This window comes from Lissotriton helveticus, chromosome 10 (genome assembly GCF_964261635.1).
Source record: "Lissotriton helveticus chromosome 10, aLisHel1.1, whole genome shotgun sequence".
Lineage (NCBI taxonomy): Eukaryota > Metazoa > Chordata > Amphibia > Caudata > Salamandridae > Lissotriton > Lissotriton helveticus.
This window is the reverse complement of record NC_136071.1, coordinates 857,015,150-857,042,695: the sequence shown is the minus strand read 5'-3', so window position 1 is coordinate 857,042,695 and position 27,546 is coordinate 857,015,150. Positions and strand designations below refer to the sequence as shown.

General features: G+C 44.8%; 1 protein-coding gene across 1 annotated transcript in view; it reads left to right on the top strand.

The window, feature by feature from the left end:
- HIBADH (3-hydroxyisobutyrate dehydrogenase) overlaps nucleotides 1-27,546 on the top strand; it is a 523,510-nt gene that overhangs the window by 137,296 nt on the left and 358,668 nt on the right. The window contains exon 3 of the mRNA XM_078663482.1: nucleotides 23,506-23,615. Coding sequence (XP_078519608.1) covers nucleotides 23,506-23,615 — 110 coding nt within the window. The remainder of the gene's footprint in view (nucleotides 1-23,505; nucleotides 23,616-27,546) is intronic.

Below are 27,546 nucleotides of genomic sequence, written 5' to 3'. Positions count from 1 at the left end.
GTCTTGAAAGCCAGAGCTGGTGGTCGTTCTTTTCGCAGTTTGGCGGCGAAACTCTGGAACTCGCTCCCTGCTCCCATTAGAGCAATCCAGAATCACCTGGCTTTTTGAAAAGCCATAAAGACTTGGCTTTTCCCTGTTCTCTCTGTTTAACACCGCATTTTCACTCCTGGGTTCATGTATTTGGTCTTTGGTGGCTCTGAATAATAATAATAATGGGTATTGGATTTTGAACTGTGCCCTTGATTCAGAGACATGGGATTCAAAGTCAGAGATGGTTTTAATAACCAGGCCTGTGCAGATGTCAAGTTACACAGTGTCCCTCTCAGTATGCTTCATCCAAATGTTGGTTGATCAGGATATAAAGGGCAATTCCGCCAGGACAGTAGTGGGACACAAAGTCAATGTAGTTGTGCGCAAAGTACTAACTAGGTGTAGTGCCATGTCAGATATGTGCGTGGCAATCAACATAGTAAAGACTATAGGATCCTATAGATTCATGTCAGCTGAGGTGTTCATTGGTTCATTTCATTTCATGGAATGTCCTCGCGAAATCCCCTATATGTGTGGATAGATGGAAAATCCAGTTTTGTTCCCTTCTAAAAAGGGCATTCTTGCTCATGTGTGGGTGTGCCTTAAGAACAGTGCACCTTATTTCATTGGTAGAGTGCCCTGGGTTTGCAAAGTGCATGCACGTCTTAGTTTTGGTTCTTTGGCACTGGAAATTTTTGTGGTGCTCCATGGTACTTGTTTTTGCCGATCTGGTGATCCTACCAATATAGCTTTTGTTACAAGGCATGTCAATTTCTACATACAATTGCTGGTATTATAGTTTGTATGTGTCTTCAGCTGACCAAAGTGTTAAGGAAAATTGTAGACCAACTCCCTTACTTCCTGCTCTTTCAAAAGTTTTTAAGAAATGGGTAAACCAACAACGCTCCCTATATCTAATGATCTTCTACACCAGAGCCAGTCTGGGTTTAGAGCCAATTTCAGTACTGAGACAGCGCAGATGGAGGTCTCTGATCATATTAAAGGCACCTTGGATAATGGGGGGGGAAGGCTATCTTGGTCATGCTAGACTTGGCGGCGGCCTACAATACAGACCCCCCTGTTCAAGGTTGTTAGCTCGACTCCAGTCAGTTGGGGTCAGTGGCATAGCCTTAAAGTGTCTTTCATCCTTTCTAGAAGAAAGAAGTCTGGAAGTCTGGATAGCCCCGTTATCTTAAGAAGTGCATGAGGTGTCAGTTGGACTGCCCCAGGACTCGACTCTTAGCTTCACTCTATTTAATGTCTATCTTACACATCTAGCCTGGTTAGCTGAGGAGTTAGGAGCCAAAGTGACTTCTTAGGCTGATGACACTCAGCTGTTGTTTACCTGTGGAAAGGGAGAAGAAATTGCTGAGGAGGCCGTTAAAGAATGCCTCTCAACTGTATTTCATTGGATGACTGTTAATCAATTGGAATGCAATGTCGAAAAGACGGAGATATTATTTTTTGCCTCTATCTTGCCAGTGTTATGGCAGACATTCTGGTCAAATGACGCCCCACCCCATGGCCCTCAACAGGATACAGTTAAAAATGTAGGCATCAAATTTGATAGGGCCCTGTCTTTTAAACCACATATTCAATTGGTGGTAGGAACCTGTATTGGTTTGCTATCCATTATGAAAATGTTCTTTCTTTTGCTCTCCTTTCCGGCTAAAAAAAAGTCATTCAGGCTATGATAACGTCCAGATTGGACTATAGAAATGCTTTATACGTGGGTCTTCCACATTGTTCTTAATAATAAACTGCAGGTTGTCCAGATTTCGACTGCTCAAATTCTTTTGAATATTCCCCAGGTCTCCTATTCCCTCTCACTTGAAGGCTCTTTATTGACTCCCAATAAAAAAAGGATATTTTTTAAACCCTTTTCCTTGTTCACAAAGCACTGTAGGCCACCAGGGCAAGCTCTCTCAGGGAAAGGATTAAAAAGTATGCTCCTTCTAGAAGTCTCTGATCTTCTACCAGTCGGTCGGCTAGGATCCCAAAGATTCATCGAGCGAGAATTGGAGACAGGTCTTTCTCCTAGATCTGGTCGGTTGCCTGGATAAACTTCCTTTGGAGCTACGGACAACAGCTGAGGCCTCAATCTTTAAGAACCTTTTTTAAACTTGGATGTTTCAACAGGAACAGTGTCACTGTTTACCCATGCAGATTGCCTTGAAGCCAGCGCCTGAACACTCACTTGAGTATCCATGCGCTTTATATATCTTTTTATCATATCATCATTATCGTCTGTATCCAGGTAAAGGTGCTTATCAATTGAACCTCTTTGGTCAGTCAGTCAGTCAAATATCTTTATTCGGTTGATTAAAACCATAAAAGCAATACACAATTCATTTTTAAAGATAAAAAACCATACGAATAGATTAAAAATTAACAATTAAACAATTTGTACACCTATTGCAGTTCCTAAAGTGCTTCCTTAAAAGAGGTTATTTTTAAAAGTTTGAATACAAAATAGATTCACTATAAGGTAGAGTCCAGAGAAAACAGGCACCTCCATGTCCCACTGATCTTAATACAGTGCCCCAGAAAGAAGTTGACAAAATATCAACCAGAATGTGTATTTGTCTGGGTAAATCTTGTTTTGTCTAATCGGGCAGCCGCCACCAAAAAACTGGCTACACCATATGTGACCTGCACAGAGTTAAGCATTTGCAGGTGTAAAAGTGCAGGCCTTACCTGGACAAGATTAAGTTCCTTCAGAATGGGATATAAAAAATTTTTTCGGGGCTCCAGATAGTGTTCGCAAAACATCACAAAGTGAACTGTGTCCTGATTTGAGAAGCTATCACATGTGCAAGGTGGGGTATTTTCAAGGGTCCCCCACTTTATATTAGTACCAAGCACTAAATGGATAAAGTTGAACCTAAATCTCAATAAAAGAAAACGATGGTATGGTTTGGTCACATATTTTAGGTAAGGTTCCATAACTGAGGAAATAGATAGTTGATATATTGTTCTCACCATGGGTTTATTGAGTTCAACCTCCTCCCTTTCTGACTCCAACAAGTTCCGGAGATGCAACTTGACCCACCCTACATCTTCTTTCTTGAGGCCCTGTGGTGAAGAATACATATCCGGGCGCCCTAGCTTCACGCATGCCGCTCTAACATACGCTAGCCAGGGAATACTACCCGCCTTATCCAAGGCCATACAGTCTTTGAGTATGAGATGGTTCAACGTGATCTCCTCGTTTGTCCAGGTTTTCACCCAGCATAGCAGGGGGGGCATTTTTAGAAGGTCAGCAATGTGGCCCAAACCGACTTCACTATGAATAGAGTATGTAGGAGATGACTTTGGGAGTGACAGCAAAGCTCGTATAAAGTTATTTTCTACAATTTGAATGCCTTGAGAAGGAACATAGCCCCAGATGTCAGCCCCATAGGATGCAATAGCCAAGCACTTGGATTTGTAAATACGTATCATGGCCTCCATGGGTCTGGAACCTAATTTTTTAGAAAAGTTCATAAGGCCTGTAGTAGATCTTGCAACTGCATTTGCCTTCATTTTTAGTTGAGGTCCCCAGGATCCTTTTTCGTCAAAGGTGACACCTAAATAACAAAAGAAAGGTACCCTAGAGATTTGTGATTCATTGCAACTAAAAGTTTTAATCTTCAGGCTTTTCCTACGTGAGCCAGTAACCATGACATGGGATTTTAGTGTATTGATCTTTTAAATCTAAAGATTCCATGAAAGATCCGAAATGGTCTAACAGTCTTTGCAGGCCCGTGCCTGTACGAGCTATTAGGACAGCGTCGTCCGCGTATAGGAGGACCGGCCGAAATGGTCTAACAGTCTTTGCAGGCCCGTGCCTGTACGAGCTATTAGGACGGCGTCGTCCGCATACAGGAGGACCGTCATACCCGTAAAGGCATAAACGGTGCATGATCAACATAGAGAATGTCCCCCTGTCAGCCCAGTAACCCATCTTCACAAGAATGGGTAGACATGTTGTCAACTTCTTTTTAGGAAGAGATCAATATTATTCATAGTTCTTTCCTGCATCATGATATTAAAAATCTTGACAATGATCCTGACATCAATCCCAAACCTACCATTCCTCTTTTAGAAGAGTTTGCTGCATTTACTTCAGGTGAAGTTTTAACTGCCCTGTTTAAGATCAAGTCTGGTTCCCCCATAGACCAGGTCTCACTTTGTTTCTTTTCAATCTTGGCCCCCTCGCTCCTCAAGAACCTCCGATCTATTTAAGATGTCCTTAGCTCAAGCAACAGTCCCTGTCAGATGGATAAGCAGCAAGGGTTAAGCCCATTCTGAAATAAACACCCTACAGATCCTAAGGAAATCAGTAATTTTTGCCCAATTTCTTTGCTTCCTTATTTTGGAAAGGTACTCAAGTCCTTGGTCAACAAGCAGCTCACTACCCATTTGGAGAGCCATGGATTGTTGGATCCTTTGCGATCAGGGTTTAGGGCTGCTCATAGCACTGAAACCTCGTTGGTGGAGGACAATATAAGACTCGTCCAGGACAACGGACAGTCATCAATGCTTGTCCTGTTGGACCTGTCGGCCGCTTTCAACATCATCTCCCATAGTATTTTAGAACAACGGCTCTGGGAGATGGGAGTCAGGGGCTCATCCCTGGATTGGCTTAGAAATTACCTAACTGATCGAACCTCCACCGTACAATTGGGCACCCTGGTCTCCCCTAGTCGGCCAGTAAAAATGGGAGTTCCCAGGAATCCATCCTAGGTCCCATGCTTTTCAATCTTTACATGACACCTCTTGCCAAAATGATCAGGTCCTATGGGTTTGATGTGGTGTTGTATGCTGATGACACGAGGCTCCGATTCAAAAATTGTATGAGCCCACATTGATAGTTGGATGCATATTAACCATCTCCAACTCAATGGTAGTAAGACAGAGGTCATCCTTTTTGGTAAGGCACACAAATTTTGAACGAACGACTGGTGGCCCCAGAGCTTTGGTCCCTGTCCATCTCCTAAGCCTATGGTGCGACACCTTGGAGTAAAGATTGACAACCAGTTATCCATGAAAAACCATATGAATCATATAACCGGTACCTGCTACGGATTAATGCGTAGCTTACGTAAAATCTTTCAATGGATTCCAATCGAATCAAGGAAACCGCTGGCCCAGGGACTAATCATAAGTCTGCTCGAATACGGAAATGCCGTATTGGCCTCCATTAATGAAGAGCTCCATTCCAGACTCCCAAGTCTTACAGAATACGGCTGCTAGGCTGGTACTAAACCTCCCATTGAGGTCCCCATCTGCGTCCAGTCTGAAGACTCTGCACTGGCTCCCCATCAGGAAACAATCTGTTTTGAGGTCCTCTGTCTGGTACACAAGAACATGTACGGGAATGGGCCAAGCTACTTTGCCAAAGAACTCAGTTGGTATCAGCCTAATAGGACGCTTAGGTTGAGTCCCAAATTTCTCAATACCCCACGTAGGATTTGCACCGCCAGAAATGGCGGTAGAACTTTCTCCTACCTGATTCCTGCTTCTTGGAATGAACTTCCATTACAGCTCCCAAGCTGTTCTGCAGGGAATTTAAAAACTTGGCTATTTGATCACCTATAACGGCCCACTCTGTTCAATTGGCCTTCAGCCCTTACACAAGTTTTACGCTAAAGCCATGAGACCTATGGGTGATATGTGCGTTCAATAAATCACTTTGACTTTGAAATTGCCCTACCTGTGGTCGGTCCCTGAGAGATCTCTGGTCTGTTCTTAAGGGCATGCGTGGCTTCGTGTGTATCAGCATTTCCTTAATGTTAGAGGTTCATTTTAAAGTAAACCCGGGTTGAGGTATTTTAAGGTAACCCTTTTGAAGTGTTGCCCATTTTTTTTTAATGTTCTACAGAATTGTTTTAGTCTGGTGTGTATGTAGTTACGCAAGTCAGTGAATTTTCGTGTTGCCTTATGTTGTGTTCCAAAAGAGCCTCCCTGTTTTAGTTTTTTGTCGCTTTTTTGGCAATTATGACACAATGTGAAGGGTAATCTAGTTTCGTTAGATTGTCAGATAGCTGTTGTACCGGTGAGTTATAGTCCATGTAAGGTATTGCAATTGCGGAGCAATCGTAAGAATTGCCCATAAGGCAAGTTATCTCTGGGTGCTTCTGGGGGTAGTGACTACTGTATAGAAGTAGGACTATTGCAGTCAATCGATTTTCTTATATGTCTCTCAGAGGCCTACTTATGAGTCTACAGTACCTGCGTTCTCCTTAAAATAATGCTCTGTGGTCTCTATGACTAATTTCCTAGTATTCTAATCAGTCAGCTCCTTATCTTTGGTAGATCTTTGAGTTTGTGTGTGACCACTGACGAGTGATCAGATATACCTTGCAGCAAAAGAGTGGGTCACCGAATCTTCCCAACTGGTGGTGTGGCACCAGAAAATAATCCAACCTTGACTGTGAGCACATGTTGTTGGAGGCTTATGAGTACTGCCATTCCTGGAGTGTGCAATCCCCCACAGTCAAGGAAAAAGGCCAAGCACAGGCCTGCCCTCGGCCTATTACCTGAGGCCGACACCCTGTACAATTCCCCCTGTAACGTTAATTTTAAAAAAAATGTTTAAACTTGTTTTCATTTAAACTGCTTCCACTCTATCCAGGACAAGGATATACATGTACCTTGTCAGTATCTTACAACCAGCATTAGTAACATGTCATTCCATGAATACATACAAGCTAACTATCTGTGAGCAGCATTGCTCAGTCATATTAACAGTGCAAGGTTTCATTTTTGTTTTTAAACTATAGGACCAACATCCCATTTGGCAAATTAAAAGCAACAATCACAACAGGGAAACTGGGTTCCCGCCCTGAATCCAGCCCAACCTCCCTCCCCCCACCCTCGTGACAGCGACAGGCAGGTAGCACAGTACTCTGAACTTAAGCAAAGATCTAGTGGTGCACACACAGCTTGTCTGTGAGTCAAGCGTTTGTGGCGTGAGAGGGTATATGTGACAGCGTTGCTTCGGGATGTGTTAGAGTGGGCCTGGTGCTCTGCCAGCTATGTGCACTCTCAGTCTCTCTCTCATTCGGTTTTGTGGACACTTCAGTCAACATTTGGCCCCATTTCAGGAGATCGCTCTCCGCGTTGTCATACATTTGCACAACCTGTAATGTTAAGTTGAGGTCACTCCCAACAAGTAAAAGGGTCTCTGTGATCCGCAGTCTAGCTTTCCCACCCTCATGGTCTGTAGGCCGGGCAGTAAGCGCTACAATGAAAGTTACAGGGTCTCTCCACTCCATCACCCACTATCACCACAACTTGTTGACCCATAAATCAACATAATTGGGTAACCTGTAACAGGAGGGATTTACGGGCATAGAGCCTCACCCCTTGGATCCTTTTGAGAATCCCACCAACATGCACCAGTAGTTTGTACCTCCCATGGTGTAGGACCCTGCAGTTGTTACCCCAAGATGGTTTTCCTGTAGCAGGATAATATCTATGTTATCTGGCTAGGTATTTCCACATAATCCCCCTCCTAAATTAGCTACCCAGGCCATTAACATTTCAGGAGAGTATCTATGGGTCGTTCCAGGGATTGCACAATGTGGGTTATGCTCTGCCTGTTAGGTGTGTCACAGTGGCATGTCTATACTTGGATTGCCGATCAGTATGCCTCCAACTGCCCTCCACCCACCAACAACCTCATGCCGCGGATCTAAAACTACCTTCCACAACAATGCTCAAAGCGTCAGTCGCTCCGAACAATATTGCTGGTAAATCATTTCAAGCAATAAATCAAGGCTTGCATGTAGATCCTGGCTGATTAGGGGTGAAACCCCGAAACCGGTCCTAGGATGCTTGTTTCCAGTCCAGAGAGGACCTGGCTTGGCAGTTCGGGCTGGACTGATCCCATTGGGCGCAGGGTCAAGACTGATTTACATATAGATGGGTTCAAACTGGAATGGCATGTGGAGCAAAAAAAGATGGATTTAGGCCCTGATCTCTGTACTGGGGTGAATGTATGACATTGTTCTGAATTCTGTCCATCAATTGTTCCTTTTCCATTTGCATGTACAAACAGCAGAAGGGGTCCGTGGCCCTGTGGAGAATATGTGGATCACTGACTATGCAGCTATCCCAGCCACAGTCTTCCCAGAGTCCACCTTAGCAGTACTCACTGAGGGGGCCCACGTCGATCTCCTGAATACTCAGCCAATGATAACTACTGTCATCTGAGTGATGACTGGTAGAACCATCTCCTCTAGGTCTTCCTTTGAGGCCTCAGTCACCCTCTGTGTACTCTGAATCTGCTTCTAATGCTGCCCACCTGTTCTCACAGTTCAAAGATCGGCATTGTATTTCCGCCACAACCTTGGCCCTCTCAGTCTTTGCCTGATCTGTAGTCTGGGCTGCCTGAGACCGCCTGTGGGTTCTACGTTTCGGTTTTTGTCTCTGCCACTCTGAAGGCCGCTCTCTCTCTCTCTCTCTCTGTCTCTCTCTGTCTCTCTCTGTCTCTCTCTCTCTCTCTGTCTCTCTCTGTCTCTCTCTCTCTCTCTCTCTCTCTGTCTCTCTCTCTGTCTCTCTCTCTCTCTCTCTCTCTCTCTGTCTCTCTCTCTCTCTCTCTGTCTCTCTCTCTCTCTCTCTCTCTCTCTCTCTCTCTCTCTGTCTCTCTCTCTGTCTCTCTCTCTTTCGCCAATGACCCTTAGTTTCGCTGGGAAAAAACTGCTTTTATTTGATTCAGTTTCCGCAGCTGGCGCTTAACTGCTATAAAGATTTCTTTTTGATGCTGAGCACATGCCACTTACAGAATATGGTCCGATAGTTCAACAGTCTGGTCACTATCAGCCTGGTAGCCTATGTGCCCTCTCCACTGTAAACATTGTTGAAACCCAACTCAGTATGTAGCCCAGTATGGTCGACAGCAGCCATCCCTCTAAAAACCGCTTCCAGCTAGGGCACTCCAAATGCTTTGGGACCACCACCATCCGCACATTCTTACACCGGGATAACCCTCGGCATACTCCACCATCTACATCAACTGTTCGATGGTCATCTGCATGGTGCAAATCTTTTTATCACTGTCCATGATCGTGGACTCGAGCGGGACCTCGTGGATTTAGTCTATTCCACCCTGTTTACCAATTTCTTATGATCACTCTGCAGGAGCCCCAGGTCGCATGCCACTGCATCAATCTTGGATTCCCCGTTGTTGCTTTATTATCCAATATAGATGGCAAAATTGCCACTGTGTGAGCTGCTAGACCCTGGTCATTCTCTACTTGTCCTTGATTGCGCAGCTTCTTTCTTTGACAGGAGGTGGGGGTCTTTAGCTCTTTAGCTGGCCCAATCGTCAGGGTCTTAGGCTGCACCATTTCCTTGCCTGCTGAAATACCAGCAGTTGTCACGCCATGTGCTGCAGGACCTGTTTGCTACCCCCCAGCACCCGGGCTAACTCCCACTCTGCCTCCCCAAGGGTCTCATCCGGCTCCTCTGGAGGGCATCCTCTTCACCAGGGCCACCTTACTCGGGGCATGACACTGAACCACCAGGCCCCACCCCTCCTCCACGGGATGAGGCCCCATGTGACCAGCTACCTAGCCCCCCCACAGCCCTATACAAGCAGAAGGAACGCTTTCCTTCAGCAGAGAGGCACAACTACCCTGCAGGCACAAGCACCCCCTGCTCATCTGTTCTGCCGCGACCTCTGCTGCTTCCAGTGTCAACAGCTTCTTCCAGGGCCCCTGCCGTGGATCCCTTGCCTTGAGACACCGGATGTCGTCAGTCCATGGGGGTGCCTCTCCGCCACACGGCCTCCCTCTTGTGGTGCTGGTTGTGGGAGCTCTGTGGGACCAGGTCTCAGAGCAATGGGCTCACGCGTCCAACTCAATCGGCATTAGGCCACGTCCCCTCAAAATATATATTTGTTGTTTTTTTTTTTTAATTCAAATCGTTTTTATTGAAGAAAAATAAATTAAATACAATACAGTAAGGCATCGGATACAGAGATTAAATCAAATGTGCGGTTCGATAACAATACAAATACTGAAATAAAACCAAGGTACTAGTGTCTGTCGATGCCTGGAGGCAGAGCTACATGGAGACAGATAAACAAAATAAATAAAGAAATGTACAGTTACATGCAGATATAAGCTGTCATCAGTTAGATCAGGCACAGGGGTTCGTAACACGTAGGCGAGACATAATAGTAAGTGGGACATACACTAGGTTACTCACTAACAGTGGTTCAAAGCAAGATATACAAGAGCGCCGTGTAAGGTTACAGCATTAAGTGATATATCACGGGGTGTTTATATATTTGTTGTTTTATTTCAGATTGACCTTTGGAGGTTTCAGGGAAGATGTTTGTATATGCTACAGCCTATAGTAAAAGCACAGCATTTTCTGAGTAGCTCCAACATATGGCTTGGATGCATATACTGGCAACAGGAAGCAATAATGAATTATGTCACGGTCACAATATGTGTAGCAAATCACAGGACGAAGTTCTGTTCTGATCGGAAAGAACATCAGACTATACATTGACAACCATTCCTCATTTTATAGAAAGAGTGTTTGCTCTGCATCTGAGGTGGGTCTTACTACTGTATGCGGGATGGAAATATGAAGGCATGACTAGCATTATCAAGTGGCTGCTTCTGGTTACGCCAACCCCATTGCAATCTTAGGATTGCACCCACAAATAAAGATTATCAATTGTAGATAGGTAGGCTACAAGTGATCAGTAATTGCTTTATTATTTCTGAATTGGCAGAGGAAAGTGACAGCCCGTAACACATGGTAAACATCGATTACCATGCATGTGATACAATGCATGCCATTTAACATTTAAACGCGGTCATTACAACAACCGTGTTGTTACATGGCATACCATTATAACGCAAGTCAGAACAACTTGCTGTAGGGGGCAGAAGGTGTTTGATTTAAAATCAAACATCTTCCCTACTGTTGCACAGACTGGAGTTGGAATAGTAAATTGTACTATTCCAAAATCCAGCGCCCCCACTACAGCAAGTCGTTGTAATGACTTGCATTGTAATGGTATGCGATGTAACAAAGTAGTCTTGGAATGACCGCATAATAATGGCATGCGTTGTAAATGCATGCAATGTAATGTGGCCTATTTGTAACACATACATGCTTTCTTATGAACTTCCACTTGTTATCGTTTATATATGTTTTATATGAACCATGACGAACACTGGTTTACAACTGGCGTCTTCTGGGTCTGTCTGTTCAGCTTCAGTGAACATGTAGAAAAAAATGGACTGTGGATTATGGTGTATATTCAATGAATCAATTTAGTGCTCCAATTAGGTAATTTGAAATTTTGTGAACAGAAGTTAAACAAGCATTGGCAAACCAATAGATATGACATGGTGGCTGTTCCTTTGACTTTCCCCAATGTTTGTTGTGTTGTGTAATGCCTTTTGTGAAAATTGATAAAAATTCTAAAAGGCCAACATAGTCTTTTGGTTCCAAAAGCATTCCTTCCATAGTACTCCTGGCACTGAAGAGAACTACTTTGAGTGTGGATGTCCTCCTCGTGAAGGGGGTTGGAATTCTTCACTCCCAGTGCAATTTGCCATTTTCTGAAGTGGCTGACCAAGTATGTTCTACTGGGTAGAAGAAAAATGTGAATGACTCAACAGGCCAATGGATAAAGATGGCTGGCTGAAAGTCACTTTTAGTAAGTATATTATGCATATAATTTCAGTCAAATCAAAAGGTGTTGCCTAACACCAGACCTAAAAAGGTATTCTGAAGTCCAAATCAGTAAATACTCAATAATTTGGTGTGATTAGGGCTAACCAATAAATTCCCTCACCTGAATAGTTCATGTCTTCTCTGATGTTGCAGCAGATAATGATCCCAAATGACAATATTTGTTGTACTTTTCTTTGTGCAAACTTTTTTTTTTTTAAACTTTATTGAAGAGGTTTTTCAGTATACAGACAAGCATTTACAATAACCATAGGGGAGACAAAGCATACATAAGTCGAGTCACATGTCAGGGACATATCAGGACATATACAAGTAGTTAGTCATATGAAATATCTTGAAACCGTACACACCACAGATGAGGTAAGGGCAATCAAAAAGCAAAGCAAGGTATTATACATTTGCTGTCACTATTAGCACTAAGATAAGAACATCAGGGCTAGGACAAAACAGTAGGGAGAAATGATGGATGGGTGGGAAGAGCTGAAGTGATCATTTGTAAATGGAGGAACAGGCGTAGACATTTAAGGCGCAGTGTCGTCCACATGAGGATGTTCTAATAAATATCTCTGGGGCGGAAGGAGCATGGGAGGAGTTCACCATACGTGTTGAGTTGATTTTGCCAAAGTATCAAATCCGATAGCCAGTCCTTAAATTTGGGCGCCTGTCCTCTACATCCAAGGAACAACCGTCCGGATCAACTACTAATACCCGCTCTACAACGGTGCCTTTTTTAGAGGCAGGCCAAGACATAACCAGCGACCCAGGAGGGGCAAAAGGCACAGCTCCATCAACACCGCCACCACCCACGATTCCAGCTCCCAAAAAGAAAGGGAAGAAGAATTAGATGAACATTCTCTAGTCATCAACATTTCGAAATATAGTTTATCCACGCTGGAGATAAAAACGCTACAAAAAGGAACATCATATGTCCCTACATATCACACAAACCAATTGGAATTGGACATTAGCGTTTTCAAACTGATGCGAAATCTCAGACTTCGACATTTCTTTGAGAATATTGTTCAACCGGGAGAAAAAGAGAAAGACACTGAATTGAAAGAATTAAGACCCACAAGCACTTTTCAAGCTCCTCTAAGCCATAAATCTCTAGATCTGTTTGAAACTCTTGTTAACCACTTCGACGCTAATGACAAAGCCAGCTCGTCATGGGCGTTACCTGCCCTGCGCTCATGACGAGCTGGCTTTGTCACAAACAAGCCATTTACTCCTTTTTCAGCGCACAGCAGGTAAACGCGGTAGCGCTGAAGCAGTTAAGAATGACATTGGAAAATTTAATTTAAAAAAACGTTCTAATTTTCTCAACATGTCTAAAAAAGAAAAGAACATTCTTCACAAATTAGCATCACACTCCAACATCATTTGCCAAAGAGCCGACAAAGGCGGCTCCCTGGTTATAATGGATGCCGAATTTTACAACCAGAAAGTTTCAGAACATGTCAATGACACCAATACCTATCTACCACTGGGGCATGACCCAACTGAACCCTTCCAGCAGTTGCTTCAACAACTATTGATGAAAGCTCGGGATGCAGGTACGATTACTGAAAGAACCAAAAGATTTCTTATCACGGAACATCCTAGGGTACCATCCCTATATGTGCTTCCCAAAGTCCACAAAAATTTAATCAACCCTCCACTGAGACCCATAGTCACCACCATGGGAAGCTTGCATGAACCCATTGGGAAATTTTTGGACACTCATTTACAGCCGTTTGTGGTCAAAGCCAACACTTACGTGAAAGATACCACCGATTTTCTCAACAAAATGGATCAAATCCTTCTTCCTGACAATCAAGACATTTGGTTATGCACGATTGACATCAAATCATTATACACCTCTATACCCCATGATTTGGGGATTGACGCTGTTGAACAGACACTATTGAACTCTGACCTGGATATCCGTTTTCAAATTTTCCTAATGGAATTATTGACATATACTTTTTACCAGAGCTATTTTGAGTGGGATAACGAACATTATCTCCAACTAACAGGAACATCAATGGGCAATTGTGCTGCCCCAGCCTATGCTAATACTTTCATGAACGTCTTCGAGACAAAAAACATTTTGAGTCACAAACATGGCAAGAGCATGGACTAGTCTTTTTACGCTACATCGACGATATTTTTGTCATATGGCAAGGATTAAAATCTGATTTACTCACCGCACTAGAACAGCTGAACAGCATAAATGAAAGAATACAATTCACCTACACCATTGATGATACCACCTTTGCTTATCTGGATGTACAACTGACAAGGAAAGGTCCAAGAATTGAAACTAACCTTTACAAAAAAGAAACAGATCGTAACAATCTGCTCCACTACAGAAGTTTCCATCAACAATCCTTGAAAAATAACTTACCAGTCTCACAACTGTACAGGGTGAAAAGAATTGTTTTGAATTCAAACGAAGTACCTATTCAGCTAGAGAACATGGCTAAGAGATTTGCCGAGCGTGGCTATCCGGCACACGTATTGGCTCAAGCACAACAAAGATGTATAGAACGGAATAGAGCAGATTTGTTAAAACCATCAACTAAACCTATGCAAAAAAGAACAGTAGTGGTTTCTGAATTCTCTACCTTGAGTTATTCATTCATAAAAGTCATAAAAAAGCATTGGGACATCTTAAGAAGTGAACCTGACTTCAATGGGATTTTTATGGCTGAACCGGTGTTCGGATATACTCGTAGTAAAAACATTCAAGAGATGATTAAACCCACAAACACGCCAGAGAACGTTGTATACAAAGGCACTGTACCTTGCCACAATTGCAGCAACTGCAATAATCTTGTTAGGGGCCAGCATCACCCACCCCATGAAAGGCCATTCCATCAAATTGAAAGTTAATGCGCCCTGTGACACAGCGAACGTTTTATACCTACTCAAATGCCCATGTGGACTGGTATATGTGGGTAAAACTATCCGGAAAATTAAGACACGTATACTAGAGCACAAAAGCAACATAAGAACAGCCAACATCAAATCTACTGTTGCTGTACATTTCCAAGAGTGTCATCACAGCGTTGCACAACTAAGATTCACCATCCTTGAAGTGGTTAAAAAATCGTCAGGCATCAACAACAACAAACTACTTCTACAAAAAGATAATTCATGGATTTATATTTTAAATTCCATGAAACCGCATGGACTCAATGACCGTTTGGAATTTGCTTGCTATTTATAACATAGTGTCACTAGTCCATGGTTACTAACCACATGAGACAGGGTTGCCTTTATAAATTTTCCTTTCATTTCACGGGTTGCATTTCATCTGAATCTTGTACCATTCATCATTGGTACAATTCTGGACACCTATTTTCCCTTCTATATACTTTCCCAACACTGGGTTCACTCTAACACACTCGGTATGTCTAAACACTTTCCAAGATGGCGTCCATACCCTTGGAACGCACATCAGTCCGTTGTTTATGTCTCTGAAACACACCCAAAAAGCCGTCTCTGAGAAGCCTCGGCTTTTCACAATGTCGCGTTTGGTAACGCGTAATTTCGAAAGAGCAGAGAAAAGAGGTAAGCTGCACAGTCTGCCACTAGACAGCAGGCCAGGATTATAATTGGCAAGCTGTATTCAGCTGCACGTAATGGCACGGGGAATCCCAGACCTTTTGTAGCACCCCGGAGTACTGTCCAGCTAATTTTAGATTTTCAAAGCTCAACGCATTTGGTTTTTAACTGGGCACATACCTCTGCATTTCACTAATAATAGCTTAGAAGTATCACAAACACGTTTCAGATGTTTCAAGTCTTCCTGAGTCAAACACATTTGCATTTTTGTTTTTAATTGGGCACACTTGCATGTAATTCACAAACATCAGCTCATGACTATGCAGCAATGTTTACATTTAGTTATAAGACAGCACAAGATGCACTTGAGTTGGTTTCTTGGTATTTATCTTGTTTTATGGAATTTTCTTATGTGACTGAATTTTCCTGCTTCATGGTATCACGGTACTATCTTAATTTGACAATGTCTAGCTATGACAGAGTTTCGTTTGAGACTATACTAATTTTATATGTTGCTAAATGGAATGACGGGGATATGCATCCTAACCACAAGTTATTTTCACTTTCAGATTCCCCTGATGAAGTGCGCTAGACGCACGAAATGCATTGGGAACTTGTTTGAATACTGCTTTGTTTCAATGGATTAACTTCATTTGATGAATTAAAAATGAACATATGATATGAACATTACAATTTAAAAAATTTGAAAAATAAAGCTGAAGGAAAGCTTTGCAAACTATCCAAGAACATTTGGTTTTCAATGATTTAAGCGCTTGCGCGCAGTCTTGCAGTGCCTTGAGGGTCGCCCTTGAGGTTCAAGGACGCCATATGCTGACGCCTGTCCTCTACCCCATCGACAGGCTTTACGCCGCTTAGCAAGCACCAGGTATAAGGACACAAAGCGCCGATGTTTAGCAGGAAGTTGCTCAGTATAGCCCAATTGCGCTAGCAGTGGAGATCTCGAGAGCGGTATAGAGGCCATTGAGTTGAGGGCCGTGAGGACCTCACCCCAATAAGCGTGGATATCAGGGCAATCCCAGGCAAGGTGCAGGAAGTCTGCATGTTCTATTTTACATCTATCACATCTGTGTGTGTCACTTAAGCCGAATCCATGAAGTGTAGCTGTGGTATAATAGCTGCGATATAGGATCCTATAGCGTATGATGCAAAGTCTACTATTGACTGATATCTGCCCAGTCTGTCCACAGCAGTATAGCCATTGCGCGTCTGTGATGTCCTGGCCCAACTCCTCTGACCACTTGGCGCGTGCCGGACATGCGGATAGTCAATGTCACTGTAAAGGCCATGGTAGAGTGTGGACACCAAATGGGAAGCGGTGGGGGCGCGCAGGACCTTATGCAGCGGGGCAAATGTAGCGGGCTCGGATGGGTACTTGTCAAAGCAAGCCTGTATACCCTGGCGGAGGCGAGCACACAGAAATGTTTCCATAGTGGATGGTGGGGGGTCAGGACACAGTTGATGGAGAGAACGGAATTTGCCGTTACTATAGAGGTCTCCCCAACAACTGAGGTTTCGTTTACGTGCAGTGTTTTTGAAGAGCCCTTCCTGTAAGTAGGAGCGTTAGCTCAGGGTGATCTGAAAGCGGAAGAAGCGGGGAATATAAACTGGGTACGTGCATGTGTTTCAATATGTGGGACCAGGCCGAGATCGTGAAATCCACAGAGGATGGGTCGCTGTTACGGGATGTCGTGGGGGCCAAAATGACTCCGTCTAGGGGGATGGGGTCTGCAAGCCAATGCTCCGTGGCGACATGAGCTGTGTACCGGGGTGGGTGAAACCAGAAGTGGGCATAATGAGCTTGTGCACAAAGGTAATAAAGCTTGAAGTTTGGAATGCCAAACCCCCCGAGAGAGTATGGCCGCATCATCACGTTCCACTGTATACGTGGTTGCTTTCCAGCCCATACAAGGCTAATCAATTCCGATCGGAGTGTGGCAAAGAAGTGTCGACCAGGGTTGTATGGAATTTTTAGAAAAAGGTATAAAAATTTTGGGAGGATTACCATTTTTATAAGGGAGATACGCCCAGAACTTGGTCAGGGGAAGGGCAATCCACTGGGTGATACAGTATGTGACGTGTTCCTTTGCTCATCCGTAATTGATGCACATCAATTTGTCCCTGTCTGAGGTCACATAATCCCTAGATATTTAGCATCATCAGCACACCACTCGAGCGGGTAATCAGTCGTAAATGGAATGACTGAGTTGGGCAAGGGGAAAATGTGCGATTTGGACCAGTTTATGTGTATCCCGGATAGGCCTCCGAATCTGACAAACTCTCACAGCAGTGTATTAAGATTATGTTGGGGATCTTTAATATAGAGGGTCACATCGTCCGCATATAAGGAGATAGAGTATCGGGCGAAGAAGACAGCGCAGGCCCATGTTGTTGTGATGTTGCTTGACTTTCACTGCAAGGGGCTCCATAATCAGGGCGAACAAGAGGGGGGAGAGTGGTCACCCCTGACGCGTAACGCGGGAGGGGGGATGGATGGTGAGGGGTGTCCATTAATCAAAACTCTCTCAGTGGGAGAGGTATACAAAAGCTTAATCCATGCGAGGAATCCAATGGGGAGGCCCATATAGTGTAAAACAGTAAATAGGTAGTCCCACTCCACTGAATCAAAAGCCTTTGAGGCATCGAGAAACACAACTACCAATTGTAATTTTGGGTCTACGGCTTGTAAAATGGAAAACAGGGTCCTAAGGTTGTGGGATGTGGCTCTCCCTGGTACAAACCCAGCCTGGTCGGGGAGGACTAGTTTTTCCATAAGTAGACTGTGCCGGTTTGCCAATAATTTAGCCAGAATTTTCGCATCAGTGTTTATAAGTGAGAGGGGCCTATAGAACTCGCAGCGATCTGCAGGTTTGCCAAGTTTTAATAAAGACGTGATGAGTGCCTCTCTCATGGTGCCAGGCAGTGTGAGTGTCTCATGAGCCTCGATGAATACCTCCTTAAGCACTGGGATCAACTGATCCATGTACATTTTGTAAAAGTAAATAGGTAGCCCATCCGAGCCGGGCGCCTTCCCGGATGTCATTTGCATTATGGCTTCCCGATACTCATCGTCCTCAAACGGGGCCGCCAGGAACTCGCGTTGGGAATATCCCAGCCAACCTAGGGTTATGTCACAAAGTAAAGAGGGAAGTCAGGGGGGTCGTGCGGTGCGAGCCGTAAAGTTCAGAGTACTATGTAGTTAAGATATTGAGGATGTCTAAGCTGTCTCTGTAACGCACACCACTATCGTCCACCACGTCCAAGATGTGGTTTGAGAAGCGGGGCATTTTAATAGTGCTCGCATATGCCCGACCAGGCCTCTCGCCTTCGCCATAGCGGTGGGCAGTATAATATTTACCTCTGAATTTCACCTCACGGTTCGCAGTGTCGGTATACTCCGTTAAAAGCTCGCGGCGGGCAGCACGCTTCTCTCCAGAGCTGGTCGCCCACATGTCCACCTCTAGCCATTAAGTTCAAGGCGTTTCAGATCTCTCCTAAGGTCGTGGAGCACCCCAAACTTCTTGGACATACAGACACCTCTAATTGTAACTTTAAAGGCTTCCCAGAGCAAGCCAACACTGTCAACAGAGCCTTTGTTCATGAGAAAGAAGTCTTCTATCTCTTCCCCGAATTCAGTTTTGAACACAGTGTCCAGAATAGTCTCTGGGACAAGCCGCCAGCAGCACGGAACAGCCACAGAATCAGGCGGTACTAATTCATGGCGCACTGGAGCGTGGTCAGAGTAGGTACGTGCCATATGAGTGGCCATTTTGATCCAGGGGACGACACCCCGAGAACACAACCAATAATCTAAACTCGACCAGGCAGCATGCCCAGTTGTATAAAAAGTGCCTTCCGTGATGGTGGGGTGTACATGTCGCCAAGCATCGACAAGAGCATTGTCCACGAGCAACCCTGAGAGGACTTCACACACTGTAGTGATGTGGAAGAGGGTTAGAGCGGTCCATAAAAGGACAGATGACTGTGTTGAGATCTCCTCTCCATATAACATGTGTGGAACCTATCTTAAGCACATGCCCCCAGAGCGTCATGAAGTAGTCCCGATCATCTGTATTAAGGCCGTAACTACAGACAAGAGTGACACATTGTGTGGCAAAAGTGCCCCAGATGAAACCGCTACGGCCAGAAGAGTCAATGTACGTACCTCTCAATTTGAACGGTGTGTTTTTCATTATTAAAATAAGCGTGCCTTGTGAGTACGAGGAGTAGGATGAAAAGGATCGCATACAGGCCCAACCAGAGCCAAAACATGAAGGTCGTGCAGGGTCAAGGTGTGTCTCCAGGAGCATAGAAATTTGTATGTGGTGTCTGTCCAAATAAGACAGTATCTGCTGGTGTTTGCTCGTATCACGGAGGCCCCTAACATTCCACGTGAGTAAATTGATTGCAAGGGGGTCTATCTGTGTTGCAGGTGCAGGGAAGATGTCGTTTTACAATAATATTGACAATGCAATACATCAGAAGACTCAAACGTGTAATAGCGTGGCTGAGGAGCATTGTGACTCAAGTGTATATGTGAGTGGTGTAACCAGCATCTGTCCCAGTCGGACCCTGTGAATAAACATAACGTAGGTGCATTGTCTCCATTGTCCCCAAACCTCCTCCCCCCCCGTCCCCCCCCCCACACATCGGCACCCCAATTGTGCCAGGATACTACTTCCCACCCAATTTCCCAATTAGAAAAACAGGCCAGTCCATTCTAACAGGACTAGGCCTTCGGTAGCAAGAAATGTATAAGCCAATACAGTGTAACAGGGATAATTTGCAATGGGGGATTTCCCATGTAAGGGCCACCAGATGGCAGCCATCCCTTCCCGCGGCTAGCCTCCAAACAGCAGTGCGGTGCAGTCCCTAGGTTACAACCCACACAGGGGAGGAAGCAGCCTAAGGAGGAAGGGGGCTTGGCACAGTGTCAAGGTTCTACTCCTTAGGAAACAACATAAGCCAGCAACAGGCAAGTAAAAAAGGAAAAAAAGGGGGGGGGGTAACACATTACAGGATATAATGAGCATCACCTATCTCACACTTATCTGTCTCTGAGTTTGATCTGGACATAATGACATGGTTGTGGCAGCAAATTGAAACTGTCCATTGTTTCACATCGGATGTGAGTAGAGGGCGACACTCTGCAGCCCGCGTGAGCGGTGAGCTTGAAAGTAGCCATCCCTTATTAGTGAATAACATGAGGCTCCACTGTAGGCTGGACTAGTCGTTGGCCGAAGAGGATGGGCTGGAGCTGTGATCAGGACAGGGTGAGTGTCGTGCAGTGGTTTTCAGGAAGCCTTCCACTTGCTGCGCCTTGGTGCAGAATACATGCTTGCCATTGTGTGTGATGCGGAGCTTCGCCGGTTATAGGAGGGCGTATTCCAGTTGTGCTTTGCAGAGTTTCTGTTTTACTGTGAGGAATTTCCCGCGTTCCTCCTGGACCTCAAGCATAAAGTCGGGGTAGATTGTGAAGGAGTTCCCCTCGAATTGTAGTGGCTTCAGTTCACGGGCTTTCTGGAGTGCGACGTCGTGATCACGGTAATTGAGAAGACCCGCAATGATGGGTCGAGGGGACTCTCTTGGGGGCGGTCTCTGGCCCAGAGAGCGATGAGCGCACTCCACTACCAAGTGCGGTGAGAACGAGTCTGCGCCAAAGGAGCTTTTGAGGAGGCGTTAGACATCGTCCTCCATCCGGCCAGTGTACGTGCTCTCCGGTATGCCTAAAATACGTACATTGTTGCGGCGGGTACCGGCTTCAATGTCCTCATTCTTGGCAGCAATCTCTTTCAGCAGTTTGTCCATCTGTGTGACCTGTGTTTGCATTTGGGTGGTAATGTCCTCGGTCTCGGAGATGCGGCGTTCTGCCTCCTTTAACTGTCCGTCGTGCTTATCGACTTTTTGCACGAGGAAATCCAAGCAGTTGTTCGTAGTGTCCATTTTCCCTGATAAGTCCGATAAACTGTGCTGCACTGCAAGGAGTATGGACTTAACGTCGTCTCCAGTGGCTTGCGGCAGGGGTTGCGTTTGTTCAATGTTGGTAGGTGTGCAGGGTCAGCCGAATTCAATCTGGTCACCGCCTTTTTTTTGTGTCAAATGTGAGACTTGGTTGGCGACCATCAGGCTTACCCATTGTGTCCCGTTGCCCGAGACAGACAGGCCCCTCTGCAATAGGAGGGAGTAGATGCCCCCGGTTAAAGATTACAGCAGGAGAGGAATGTTTGTGGTGCTGTAGTGATGTAGGACAGGTTCACAGCGAGAAGGCGTCGGCAGAGCTTTCAGTGGGGGCGGGGGGGGGGGCGCAAGAGCCTCGCAGCAGGCCAGCACCGAGTGTAATGGTTGATAAGCACGTGGAGACAGCCGTACCAGGCTGCAGGTGCTTATACCCAGGACCGATATAATTGATATGCAGCTGCAGTCGGTGCATGTAGAGAGGTGGTGGAGCGTAGAACAGCCGGGGCACACAACTCCAAGCGGGCTAACAGACTGAGGACAGCACTTCTCCACAGTTCCCAGCGGCCTCCGCAGCGATGCTGTCAGTCAACAGAACAGTGGGACGGTACAGCTGCAGTGTGAAGCGGTCCCAAGACCGGCCCAGTATTGGTGTGCACCGCCTGGGAGTCCAAAGAGGCACTTCAAGTAAGTAGGCATCCAGCAGGGGTAGCAGTATAGTGCCCAAGAGTGCACACCAGGGTCACTGCACAGCGGGGGCGCACAGCTGGTATCTGGGGGCACCCTGCTGGTCGACCACAAGGCGTTGCTTTGCGTCAGGCCCGAGTTCGCACTGCAACTCCGCACCGCAACTCCACAGCCCCTCATGCGGGCAGGCCTCACGCAGCTCGAGTCGCAGGTAAGAGGATAGTGCTCCTGTAAGTGCGCGGCAGGGTCCAGTGCCGTCAATGGGCCCCACAGAGTCTAGGCATATGCCTCAGGCAAGTAGGCGTCTAGCAATGGGGCGACGCATCAGTGTCCGGTCCGCACCGCAACCCTGTTGTCTCGTATGTTAATGTTAATTCATTCTTCTTATGCGCACAGCTACCCTAGGGTTTCCCGGCGCCACCTGGAAGGTCGAGAAAAAGAAAAAAGACCATATAAGTTGAATAACCAGGTTTCGAGGCCCTTGCGATAGTTCACATAATTAGTTTCATTCCGAAGTGTACATATGCGGGCGGACCTCTCGTGGCTCAAGTCGCAGGCTACAGGCGGGAGAATAGTGGTAACGGAAATTAGCAGCAGGGTTCAGCGCCGTCGGTGAGGTCCCCTGGAGCCCAAACACGCAGCACAGGTAAGGAGGCAGCCAGCGAGAGGGGGGTGATGTAATGTTGGCCAGCAGTGGGGGAGCAAGGCCGTGGAAAGGTAGGTGCCCCCCCAGTCCTACCTTTGGATGTTGCAGCTCCTCACTGCAGCCAAGGGTCCGCACCGCCGATTCCCAGCCTCACAAGCGGTCGGACCCCATACAGATATGTTTTCGAATCACCGGCAGGAGCAGGGAGTGACGGGAGGCCAGTGCGCAGCAGGCAGGTCGAGTCCCCGGTCAGGGCTCAGCGGGGCCCGACTCCATGTGTGTAGCCGCGGGCTCAAGTAGCCACAGTCCTCAGGCAGGCGTCCAGCGGGATCAGCCAGGCGTCCAGCGGGATCAGCCAGGTCAGCCCCCCGCAACAGTCAGCCCCCCGCAACAGTCAGCCCCCCGCAACAGTCAGCCCCCCGCAACAGTCAGCCCCCGCAACAGTCAGAACCACGCAGCTGGGTCCACAAAGGTGCTGAAGCACCGTTTCTTTTTTTTTTTACCACCAAGAGCGGAGACCTCAACGGAGAGTTGGAGCACAAAAACTAACTTCCATCTGGGGTAGAAATTAGGATAGTTGCCGGATATTGATGCCAAGCTTCCAGAGCCTCACGGGCGTGTGGCCTTCTTGGATGTGCGCCACCTAGCGCCCCCTCTTTCTTTGTGCAAACATGTGATCCTAGTTGGATTCCCCCAGAGTCTGAACAGCAATGAGATCTGTATAAGGAGTACAGCAGAGGCATCCAAACAGGTGGCGGATGGCATAGCTTGTGTAGTTAACTTACTCAAATTGATCTCCAATATTTATTTAGCACTTACCTGAAACTTCCTTCAAATGTATATAAAGATGGTCTTCTTACTATCTATTATGGTAATTGTAGTTTTTGAAAATGTCATTTCTTTTGCTGCAGATTTCAGATTCTCCAGCAGATGTAGCAGAAAAAGCAGACCGGATTATTACTATGCTTCCATCCAGCCCAAATGCAATTGAAGTGTATACAGGGGCAAATGGAATTCTGAAGTAAGTATACACTTTCAAGGTAATAATCTAAGTAGTTTGCTAATCCTTCTAAATTTACTCAAGTTTCCTCTCCCGCAGACTTGTAGTCTGATTTTAGTAACCTGCTTCAGACAATTATTAACAAAGTCCACTAATAATCCCATTCATTTTGTGATACATTTTGTTGCTTTGAGTATGATTTAAAATCTGTACTCGGAGTAGATTAAAGGCACCTAGATAATCATTTATTTTAGTGTTGTACTATACAAAACTCCACAACAACATGAAAAATGCTCCTAAAATCAGTATGTCTGAAATGTTTTTATTTTTTAAATATTGCTACTGAAAATAGTTGTTATAAAAAAAATGAAATTACAAGTTTTTTTTGTAATGATCTATAATGTTGAAGAGAAGCTAGTTTAGTCTCAACCATCTGCAATCTACTGGGTGTAATTTTCCTTTATAACATGTGATCTACTGTAGTTCAACCATACCCTCTCACAAACCTATAGTCTCCTATTTTGTGCATCATAAAACAAGTATAATCTATGAGGATAAATAAGTATTATTTCTGGAGTCTCTTTATAGCAGATTAAAAAATACGTTTGAGTTTTTAAAATTGTGAGCATTTTACTTAAGCACAAGAGAATGCAATCAATACAGTGCCACTTAAAGTTAAAATCTGGAAAATGCGAGGATATCGAGGAGAAGGATGCAACTACAATTTCAAGCCATCGCCCTGTATATTCACAGAGACAGTGTCACTTTTCATCGGTGTTGGACCTGGCCCTTTTTGCAGGGTTATCCTCAAACTTTTTGCCTTATTCCTCCTATTTTTCTCAACTATTTTTGTTGGCTTTAGGACTCGGGGCACTTTACCACTACTAACCATTGTTAAAGTGCATATGCTCCCTTTGTAAAATGTATTGGTGATTGGTTTATCCATGATTGGCATATTTGACTCACTCTTAAGTCCCCAGTTAAGTGCACCAGGTGTGCTCGGGCCTGTAAATTAAAAGTTACTACTGGGCCTGCAGCACTAATTGTGCCATTCACATGAGTAGCCCTGCAAGCATGTCTCAGACCTGCCACTTCGGTGTCTGTGTGCGCAGTTTTAAATTGCCAATTTGACCTGGTAAGTGCACCCACTTTCCAGGTCCAACCCTTCCCTTTTACTACATGTAAGTCACCCCTTAGGTAGGCTCAGGGTAGCCCCATGGGCATGGTGCAGTGTATTTAAAATGTAGGACAAGTACTGGTGTGTTTTACATGTCCTAATATTAAGTGTAATATTGCTAATTTATTTTTCACTATTGCAAGGACTATCTCTCCCATAGGGTTACATGTGGATTGCCTTGAAATATATTTTAAGTGTAATTTTCCATTGGGAGCAGCTAGAGATTTGGAGTTTGGGATCTCTGAACTCACAAAATATAAAAATACATATTTTGGTGAATTGGTTTTTAAATTGCATGTTTTATATAAATGTCACTTTTAGAAAGTGGGCATTTTCTTGCTTAACCATTCTGTGCCTCTGCCGGTCTGTTGGGGTCTTGTGCATTCACTCTAGACAGTCACACAAAGGGAGCTGAGGTGTGCCTGCATATACTGTTGGTCCAACCGACCTATATCTGAGAGAAGTCTTGTGTAACACCCACATCAACACGTTAATTAAACCATAACAGATTTTGAGCATTTATCATGTTTTATAACAGAAATTCATAATGTCAGCTGTTGCTCGAGAGAACGTGAAATTAAATAAGTGCTCAAGGAAGTGCTTGTGATGGTGTTGAAATTTAAAATCCGATTCTCTCGTTTTTTGATTGAGCATTTACACCCCTGCCCTACTTTCAGCACCGGCTCTATCCTTGACACCGCACTTGCATAAACATTGGTAAAGAATCTAGACTAGGGCATTGTAGGCTATTTATACATGCCGAGTCAGCGCAAAAGAACAGCTGGGGATTTGTGGAAGCAGATTATTTAAAACCCACTTGGGCAGGGTCACCCTTCGTCCACAAGTAAGGAGGAATCGACACTGGAGTGAAGTACAAGCCAAAGGTCATTTATTAGCATTCATGAACGGGGCCTCATCCGGTAAGCACCATAGAGATACTCAAGGAGGAAGCACACTGAATGATGGTTACACTGGTTTTTATAGCAAAAGATACCAAATAAGTGACGCCCAGAGGTAAACAGAGCTTTGGGAAAAGCGCATAAATGAGGTAGCGGCAAGAATCGACAGCCTTGCTGCATTGTGCATTCGCCACATCCTAAGGCTGCACAACAAGATATGCTATCTGGGTAAACTTTACTTGCGGCATTACCATTGTCTGAAAAAACCGAGTAGACCCCAGCTATTTTTTTGCGCTGACTCCGCATGTATACATAGCTTACAGTACCCTAATATAGATTCTTTACCAATGTTTATGCAAGTGCGGTGTTAAGGATCGAGCCGGGGCTGAAAGTAGGGCAGGGGTGAAAATGGATGATGCATAGCTCAATCAAAAAACGTGAGAATCGGATTTTAAATTTCAGCAGTTCTTCCTTTTTAGCCTATGCTGAATCCATTTTAAAAGCACATATATTAATCTTGTATATCAATGTTCATGAATTCGTTAATTTCAAGTTGCATCATCATTTCTTGATTCAATTCATGAACATTAATCGGGGGAGATTCAATACTATTACAAGTGGCTATAAAATCTGTACATATTGTTGGGACACATTGAATGCAGCAACAGCAAGTGAAAAAGAGGATTCCTATGGTTACTATTCCCATTCATAATTTCCAGCCCAAAGTAGAAACAATTCCCCATAACCACTCACACTCAGACCAAGTCAATGATCCTCGGTCTTGATGTATTTCCACAGCTATTTTATGCAAATTGGAAATGGTGTCATAAACAGATAGGGCGTGGTCAGGGATAAACACACAGCAGCTACTCCAGATAATGCGACATGCTCCACCACGATCGGCTAAGACTACTTCTAACACCATCCTGTTTTATAAAGTTACAATTCTCGTAATTTGGAGCTCTTCTGTAATATTTCCCAGAGCCATCGCTGTTTGATTAGTTACTGCTTCTAATACTCAAGTTAGGCATTGGATTTTCCTACTATTTAGGGCTGCACCAACAAAGAAGAAGAATCCCATATTAAAGTCAACATATTGCTGTAATGCAGTATCAGTTTGATCTACTCCATCATTCGTTATAATTCTTTTGAATCAGTTGAAGGAAATGTCATTAAACAATTTTTGGTCTTTGTGATAAGATGCAGGTGCTCAGAACACGGGAGGAAGCAAAAAGGACACATAGCATATTCCAGACCATCCAATTGGTAGATGATAGTAACCTTTGTTTCCACAAATGAAGTAAGTGTTATGAGATGATAGAAAACTGCTATTCATTCCAGTAATATTCAATACTGTAGTGCAGTCACTTTTTCCCACAGGGATACTGCCAACACTGCTTACACAGAGATTTGCTCGGGCTCTAGTAACAGTGATGACAGGAGGCCCATTACCTTTGGCTGTGTGAGTGTTAGGACAAACGTATCTTGTGGAGGAATTTTCTCTATGATACTCCTCCATTTCCCATACAGTTACTTTGGCCTGTGGGAGGCCTTCATCATTGGTGTAGTAACAGACCTGATTTAACTGTGTATTAGGTCTTCCTACATCCGGTGGAGCAATATTATCAACAGTAAAGGCCCACAACAGAGCGAACCAGGCTCCACAAGAGCCATTATGTGAAAATGGCAGGGGAATGATAGGCATTCCTCCCTTCTTCTGATGGGCTGGCAACATACCACATACCCAGCAGTTAGCAGTATTTGTATCATTAAGAGTATGATGTAACATTTGTATGAAAGTGTTACTAAGGTATGACATTCGATGCTTCTTTTCATGAAAAGGGAAGAGTGAAGTAATAATGTTCCGTTGGGGCAG